This window comes from Mustela erminea, chromosome 3 (assembly GCF_009829155.1).
Source record: "Mustela erminea isolate mMusErm1 chromosome 3, mMusErm1.Pri, whole genome shotgun sequence".
Taxonomy (NCBI): Eukaryota; Metazoa; Chordata; class Mammalia; order Carnivora; family Mustelidae; genus Mustela; species Mustela erminea.
Window position 1 is genome coordinate 64227049 of NC_045616.1, and position 9043 is coordinate 64236091.

At 39.1% G+C, this 9043-nt stretch overlaps 1 protein-coding gene across 5 annotated transcripts in view; it reads left to right on the forward strand.

Annotated features, from left to right (window-relative positions):
• Positions 1-9043, forward strand: part of GFM2 (GTP dependent ribosome recycling factor mitochondrial 2) — a 75580-nt gene that overhangs the window by 55814 nt on the left and 10723 nt on the right. For 3 of the 5 annotated variants that reach the window (XM_032335955.1, XM_032335956.1, XM_032335957.1), the window contains exons 18-21: positions 2685-2864; positions 4620-4735; positions 7994-8176; positions 8708-8893. In XM_032335955.1, the coding sequence (XP_032191846.1) occupies positions 2685-2864; positions 4620-4735; positions 7994-8176; positions 8708-8845 (617 nt within the window). In that variant the 3' untranslated portion in view covers positions 8846-8893. Of the gene's footprint in view, positions 1-2684; positions 2865-4619; positions 4736-7993; positions 8177-8707; positions 9006-9043 lie in introns of those variants that run through there. The other 2 variants (XM_032335958.1, XM_032335960.1) reach the window with 1 other exon arrangement.

A 9043-nucleotide genomic window follows, 5' to 3' on the forward strand; every position in this document is an offset into this window, starting at 1 on the left:
CTGATACTAATGAAGCTCGAAACAGACCGACCAATAGAACAAACCAGAAAACCTAGAAGCAGACTTGTACATATATGGAAATTCGATTTATATCAGTATTATTGAAGTTCAGTGGCCAAGGATGGATCGACTATTCTATAAATGGGCCTGTGATAATTATCCATGTGGAAAGAGATTTAGTTAGATTCCTGACTCATGCCATACACAAAAATCACTTCCAACTGAACCAGAAAACTTAAACATGGGGGTGCCTGGCTGTCTCTGCCTGTTAAAGCATGTGACTCTTGATCTCAGAATTGAGTTCAAGCCCTGCATTGGGTGTAGAGACTACTTAAAAGACAGAATCTTTAAAAGAAAAGGGTGGGGGGGAGACGCCTGGGTGACTCAGTGGGTTAAGCCTCTGCCTTTGGCTCAGGTCATGGTCTCGGAGTCCTGGGATCAAGCCCCAAGTCAGGCTCTCTGCTTCCCCCTCTCTCTTCCTGCCTTTCTGCCTACTTGTGATCTCTCTCTCTCTGTCAAATTAAAAAAAACCAAAAACTTAAAAAAAAAAAAAAAAACCCTATACATGAAAGAAGAGATGCAAAATTTTCCTTGTAGTATAGAAGTATAAAGAAAATAAATGCTAGGATATGAAAAACAACCCCAAAACTTTATGAAAGGCAAACCTTCAGATTTTGAAAGAAAATTCAGAATTATCTTACTAACCAGGACAGATAGGGTAGGACTTACAGAATACCAAAAGTTGAAACTATAAACTAAAATATTGATAAATTTGATGTTATTAAAATGAAGAATTTCTTTGCTAGAATACACTATAAAGAAAGCAAAAAGATACATCAAAAGTTGAGGAAAGACATGTGCATCATATAAAAAGTGACAAAACATTAATATCCAGAATATATAAACAAAGTTTAAAGATCACTAAAAACATGACAACCAAGTAGAAATGTGAGCAAAAAAGATTCAACAGGTGTTTCACACAAAAGATACCCAGAAGGCTGATGAATATATTAAGACATTCTTAGTATCAGTAAGGATTAGGATGATGCAGTTTATGACATACTATTTTACACCAGTACAGTTGGCAGGAATTAAATCAGACAGTGACAAGTGTTGGTGAAATGTTGAGCAATGGAAAGTCCTAAAAACTTCTGGTGGGATTGTAAATTATATAGCCACTATGAAAACATTTTGATAACTTCCTAGTGAAGTTGACTGTGTACAGACTTTACCACTCAGCAGTTCTTCTCTTGGGTAGATGTCTAGGGAAACTCTTAACACATGTGCACTCAGAGATAGATTGAAGAATTTTCATAGTAGCACTGTAATAAAAAACCTGTACGTGGAAAAAAAAAGTCCAACTATTTATGGACGAGGAATGTATAAGTTGTACTGTGGTCATATCATAGCATATTATACAGCTGTGAAAAAGAGTGAGCTGCTTCAATATGCATCATCCAGAGGACCTACAGATGTGAAGCAGGAGGCATCTGGGTGGCTCAGTCGGTTGAGCATCTGCCTTGAGCTAAGGTTGTGATCCCAGGGTCCTGGGATTGAGCTCCACATCAGGCTCCCTCCTCAGCAGGGAGCCTGCTTCTTCCTCTCCCTCTACCCCTCTCCCGTGCTCATTCTCTCTCCCTCAAATAAATTTTAAAAATCTTAGAAAAAATGTGAAGCAAAAGAAGCAAATAGCAGGGTACATAATAGAATAACAAATTCAAAACACAGTAGAGTGAACTGTGTTGTTTAGGGATACATGCATATGTAATATGACTAAGGAAAATCGTAGGAATGACTGAATATATCATGGTAGTGGTTACTTCGGAAGGCTTGTAGGTAACTGGTAATGGTTTATTTCTGAGTAGTTTTAGGTCTCATAAATGCTCCCTTAAGTAAAACATATTTCATAATATAAAAATTAGCTTAAAAAGGAATCATTAAAAAAATTTTTTTAAAAAGGAATCATAAAGAGGAATTGTAGGCTATAATTCTTAGATTTAGTTTGAGCTGTATGTTACTCTGTTACATGGTCCACTCAGGTAAATATAGCATTGTTTTAGTAAAATACTGGAGATTGATGACAGATGTAGGTTGTCAGGAAATGAGAGATACTGTTTTCAATCTTTAAGTCACAAGTTTGAGAAAAATCATAAATGTGTAAAACATCACGGGAAGAATGTAGAATTTAGCAGCTTGGGTAAAAAGAATTTAAAAAGCCTTTTAATTTTCATTAGATAACCTTTTATACTCCAGATGTTTACAGTCAAATAAAAGTTTTGCAATTAGAATTTTAGTCACATAAGGTATTTTGAAAAGTTTAAATGTGTCATCTGTATGTCAAAACTTATAGCATCATCTGCCTTAACACATCTCAGCACTGAAGCAGTATTAATCAGTGATTCACACCTGGCTTGTAACATCAGTAAACACAGAAGCAGATGCTTTCTTTATAGAACTTTTTACTCCGTCGTGTTTATATTATATTTAATGTCATTGTAATCTTTTTTCCCACTTTATCTTCTATGAGACTTAGTGTTTATATTGTATTTAGTGTCATTGTAATCTTTTTTCCCACTTTATCTTCTATGAGACTTCGAACTTGTTGACTGTAATATTGTGATTTGCGGCATCTTGACATCTTTCTGGAACAAATCTCTGAGATACTGTTATCAATTTGTTTATAGATACCTTAGATAGAACTTTAGGAGACAAACGGCATCTTGTGACCGTAGAACTGGAAGTAAAACCAACTGAAACACCCTCTGTTACGCCAGTTATCAAGTATGCTCCAAGTCTTAGTGAAGACCTTCCAAAGGTCTCTCAAGAGGCCATTGAAAATGGAATTCACAGTGCATGCCTCCAAGGTAAGGTACTCAAGAGTAAGCTTTAGTATCACAATGACCCACTTAATCACTCCTAATATCATAGATTATTTCCATCTTTTTTTCCAGCTTTGGTAGTGTTTTCTTACTGTGTCTTCTGATTATGTGTATGTTATACCTTTTTGCATTGTCCCACAGTCCTTGGATATTCTGTTCTAGGTGGTTTTTTTTGTTGTTGTTTTTTTCCCCCAGTCTTCACTTTGCTTTTCACAGTTTTAGAGGTCTCTATGGATACAATTTCTGTCTTTTTTTTTTTTTTTAAGATTTTATTTGTCAGAGAGAGAGAGCACACGCAGGGAATGCAGCAGGCAGAGGGAGAAGCAGGCTTCTTTCTGAGCAAGGAGCCCAGTGTGGGGCAATGGATACAATTTCTAACTCGGCACTTTCTTCAGCCATGTCCAGTGTACCTACAAGCCCATCAAAGACATTCTTCATTTTTTCTACTGTGTGTGTGTGTTTTTTTTTTTTAAGATTTTATTTATTTGACAGAGATCACAAGTAGGAGGAAAGGCAGGCAGAGAGAGAAGAGGAAGCAGGCTCCCTGCCAAGGGGAGAGCCTGATGCGGGGCTCGATCCCAGGACCCTGGGATCATGACCTGAGCCAAAGGCAGAGGCTGTAAACCACTGAGCCACCCAGGCGCCCCTTTACTGTGGTTTTGATTTCTGGCATTTGTTTGGGGTTTTTTTTTTTTTTTTGGACTTCTCTCTGCTTTAATTGTCCATCTGCCTCTTCTTGCATGTGGTCTACTTTATCAGAGTCCTTAGTGTATCAATTATGTGATTGGATTATTACAACATCCTTACCATGTCTGGTTCTGTGCTTGTTCTGTATTCAGATTGTGCTTTCGTTTTTTGATATGCCTTGTAATTTTTTCTTGATGGCCAAACACAGTGTGCTGGTAAAAGGAACAACTATAAACGCATCTTTAGTATGTGGAGGTCAGGTGAGAGGGCAAAGGAAGTATTCTCTAATCCTAGGATTAGGACTCAGGCTTAGGTGAGCCCATGCCTCTGGACCAGGAACTGTACCCATGTTTCTTCCTCCCCCCCTCCCCCCCCCCGGCCTCAGGTTGGTTGGACAGGATGGTTAGAGTAGACTGGGGTTTGGTACTTCACCCAAGTTGGTTAGGTCCTGCTAATGCCCCTGCCGGTTAGGCTCTAGTTAGCTAGTTTCCCCGACAGCAGGCCTTTGTTAGAACAGTGTGTTCTGGAGTATTACAGAATGGTTTCTTTACCCTTCTGTCAGAAGCATAAGAAATTTTTCTCTGATCTGTATGGTAAGAATCTGCTTGAGCTCCTAGAGGTAAACCTCACAAAATTGGCCGGTGGCGGTGGGGGCGGGGGGTGTTTTCCTTATGACTTATGACTGGATCCGTCTGGAGTTTCTTAACTCCCAGACTTGGCCACACTGAGCCTCCAGCAGTTCATCAATTAAAGTTGACGTTTTCCTACCCTGGCAGTGGTTCGTGGGCTGGTGAACCTCTGCTCTAGGAAGCTGTGACTCCCAGTATTCACTGTCTCCCGAGGTTTGGGGGCAGTGGTTTTGTTCTTTGTCTTATTTCTTAAGGATCCGAGAAGAGCTGCTGATTTTTCATTCTGTTCTGCTTTTTACTTGCTGGGACAGAGTGACAATTTATAAGCTGCCTACCTGAATTGGAATTAGAAGTCCTCTCCCTGTATCTACTCCTCATTGTATATATTGAGTGCTAACACAGTTGTTTTCTTCCCCTTGCCTAGGACCATTGCTTGGATCCCCAATTCAGGATGTGGCGATTACTTTACATTCACTGATAATTCATCCTGGTACCTCCACAACAATGATTTCTGCCTGTGTCTCCAGATGTATCCAAAAGGTATAGAACTATCCTGTGTTACCCTTTTTGCTTTACGGTGACTCTCCTGACAGTAGTGTACCGTTGCTCTATAGGCAGCTGTGCTTGGCAGCGAGTGCCTCAGACTGTTAATGTTGCCTTCTCAGCCTTATAGTCAGGAAGGGTTTTTACCTTGGAAAATCTGTGTGTTCTTAATCACCACAGTTATATTTGATAGAGGATCTAGGAAATTATTGTTCAGCATGATGACCAGGAAATATTCTTTGATTTTTGGCAGGGAGGTAGGTTTCCTTAACTGGCATTTCTGAGTTCCCCATCCCAGACAGATAATTATTAGCAGGAAACTTGGTGGTTTGAGTAGGGGACATTTTGGGGGTCACCTGGGCCCAAGATGGACTATTATCTTATTAGTTCCAATTTTGGAGTTCCTGTTTATCTGAGTAAGATTACTTAATCAAAGATCATTGAAATCAGAGAAGTCACACTGAGAAAAAAGTTTCAAGATAAGCACCTAACCTTACAAAAAGTAGTAAGCAATCTGATTTTCTTGGCATGGTTACCTCTCTGGATATCCCTGAGTGTTTTGCCTCAGTAAGCTACTAGAGTTGAATTAACTCATGGGATTTTAGTGTGCTAAATGCTGACTATGTGCATTCCTCTCAGTGTGGGAATACTGTAGTTTTTGTAGGTGACTGATACGCATTAAAACACTTACTGTTTAGGGACACCTGGGTGGCTCAGTTGGTTAAGCAGCTGCCTTCAGCTCAGGTCATGATCCCAGCGTCCTGGGATCAAGTCCCACATCAGGCTCCTTGCTCGGCGGGGAGCCTGCTTCTCCCTCTGCCTGCCATTCTGTCTGCCTGTGCTTTCTCTCTCTCTCTCTCTGACAAATAAATAAAATCTTAAAAAAAAAAAAAAAAACAAAACCTTACTGTTTAAAACAATTTTCTAACATTTGGGACTGTGTTTGAGACTTGATTTTCTACAGCTCCTTTAAATCCAAAATTATGAAGTTAATGTGAATACCTAAGTCCCTGACTTATGCAAGTGGAACTCAATGTCTTGTTTATGTGAGTTCAAGTTCATACTTTTTTTCTTAAAGTAGCTCTCTGCCAGTTGGGAGCCTACTGCAGTGCTTGAACTCATGACCCTGGGATCAAGATCTGCGCTGAGACCCAGTCTAACACTTAACTGAGTGAGCCACCCAGGCATCCCTCAGGTTCATACTTCTTAGTTTTTTTATTTTAAAAAAGCTATACATCAAAAAACATTCTGTAAATATTGTTTGCTTAAGCTATAGTTAGAAATAATACCTATAAATTAGTCATGATTAAAATGTTGAGAATCTTTATAAAAATTTTTAAAGTTTCTCCTGAAAATGGTTTTAGTCAGTAACGGTAACCTGAAAGATGTCATATTTCTAAAATAACCCCAAGCCCCATTATACTGATGAGTCTTTCAAAGCTTCATATGCCTTCTAAAAGCAAAATCTGTAAGTGTATCTTAATTGGGTAGTATATTTATTGAGATCATTAACTTCTTGGGGGCTGACATTTACTCTTTAGTTTTAATACATTAAATGAAGTACTCCCAATAGACAGACTGCAGCCCTTGTTCAGTTTCACCTAGTAGAGAAGCTACTCTCTGCTTATTAGAATGATCTTTCCTGTATTTATTGAGCCATCTTTGTGGAGCTTACAGTGCACTGACATAGACAAAAATGGGATGTTTGTCTTAACCCAGAGGACCTTAAGATTTATAAGACGATTAATATATGTCTAAGAAAGATTATGAAGCCATCAACAGATATAAGAGCAAGCACACAGGAATGTTTGTAAAAGGAAATGATGAAATCATCTGGGATTGCTGGGTATTTGGACACTGTCTTAAAGCAGGCTAGTAGGGTATAGGCTGCAACACTCAGACCATAGTCTGTGTGAAGTATAGAAGTTTGAGGAAGCTACATCGTTGTTTTTGAAACTCTGGATTAGGTGGAAAGAACACTGAGGACAGATGCTGTGTATCTTAGTTATATAGCATTCAGTCCTTTCTTTGCTTATAGCATTTTTCTTTTTAATTTTTATCTTCTCCCACTCATTTATTTTGTCCTGAAAGATATTATGTGAACTCTGCATAAGAATTGGAAAAAAAGATACATAGTTGTTCACTACTGATGGTCATTATTTTTAGTAGTATCTTAATTAAAGGACTGTTAGATGTATTTTCTGTAGGTGAGTCATTTCAGTTAGATTTTAAAGCTATGAAGAACTGATTGTTTACTATGTATGTGTGCTGTATTTTGAAATTTTAATGATAATGAGAATATACTCTTGGTTTTAGAAATGTGGCCATTTTTCATGATTGTGCTGGTGAGGGGCAAGAGAAGAGGTAGGGGAGGTAGTGACTGATCAAGGACAAAAGGATTTAGGGTCCAGAACTTTTACCAAATACAGACAGTTATAATGCCCACTTTCTAAGGCCTCAGTAATAATGAGAAATGAGTGGTGATAGAGTGGGAACAGAACAATGAACAACTCACAGTAAGGGTGAGGGCACATTCCGGAGCCCCAGCTCTCTTACTTTGGTGGTTTCCATTGCTAGGTCTGTTTAGTAAATCCCACCTAATAACCAGAGGCTTATTAACATTTATAGGAAATGGTTTTGTTACTTTAAAACTCTGACAGGGCTCCAGCAAGATAGCTTTTAAAATCAAACCCACTGGTACTTAGAGTGTTTGCATATGCCCTCTAAAACCCATTAACCGATTTGTCTGATGTAGTGATGGTCTGAAAGACTGTGTCTGATGGCGACTCCAGTTCATTTCGTCCCCTATTCACTTGCCCCATGTGCTGCACTGGCTTTTTTCAGTTTGCATGTTGTTTATGTGCTTGGTCTTCTTGCCTTTTGTTGTGCTTATGCTACCTTATTGTAGTACATTCCTTGATTTGCCCTCATGTGGACTCTATCTATAGTAGGCACAAAACACATTGTTTCAGCAAGGAAGAAACTTTGATTGAAAGGAGAAAACTATTTATTTTATTTCATTGTATCTCTGTCTATACGTTCATAGGTCCTCTCTGTAACCAAGCTTTACTAAGTACCCCCGTACTGTGTACCTGAGTTCTTATATTAGCTTTATAGACCATTAAAGCAGCCTTGTTATATCTTTTTTTGCTAGAGCTCTAGGCTTACAAGGACAGGGAACATTTTTAATGAATTTTTAATGGAAATTTTATTTCTAATTTAAGGAAGGGGGTTAACACTATTTAATTTCTTTAGGCTCTGAAGAAAGCTGATAAGCAAGTTTTAGAGCCCCTGATGAATCTCGAGGTGACAGTGATGGGAGATTACCTCAGCCCTGTCCTGGCAGATCTGGCACAAAGAAGAGGAACCATTCAGGAAATCCAGACTCGTCAGGAAAACAAAATTGTTATTGGATTTGTTCCTTTAGCAGAAATTATGGTAGGTACTTACTAACTGAAAAGTACCTTTCTTTAATAAGATATTTATTTGAGAGCAAGTGAACAGGAGCTGGCTGGGGTGGGGGAAGCAGATTCTTCACTGAGCAGAGAGCCCAATGTAGGGCGGGATCCCAGGACCTGAGATCATGACCTGAGCTGAAAGCAGGTGCTTAACAGACTGAGCCACCTAGATGCCCTGAAAAGTATCTATTTTTTTTAAATACTGGGGATATTTATGCTGAAGCAAAGTAGACAATCAGGGCTTTGATTTTTAGAGGACACATGTTAAGTTTGAGCTGTTAGGTCTTCGGATTTAAACTTACAGATATCCAGGGGATGTGGATCACGTCCATCCTTCACAAAGGCTGAGGTGTGCCGTACCACCAATGGCCAGTTTTTTCCCTTCCAAGCACTTACTGAATGTGGAGTCCAGGGACTATATCTGATTACATATCCTGAAAATGGTGAAATGATAAGCAGCAGGAAGAGATATGGGAGGCTTAAATTTGCTAATGTGAATTATTTTGATTAGGGTTATTCAACTGTGCTTCGAACGCTTACCTCTGGCTCAGCTACTTTTGCCTTAGAACTCTGTAACTATCAAGCCATGAACCCTCAAGACCAGGCGACACTGCTGGGCCGGAGAAGTGGCTTGAACCAAGTGCTGTAGGTCTTTGGAGACAACCTCACGGGCACCTTACCTACAACTGCATTTTCAGTAAGAAGAATTTTTATTGTTTTACTGAACTAGATAAACGGACAGTGGCCCTGGAGCGGCCTGTTCTGCTCTATATGAAGTTATGTATGTGAACTGTATTGTGGACCTGTAAAGTTACTGCTGTGGGATACACTGTGTTATCATAAGGTT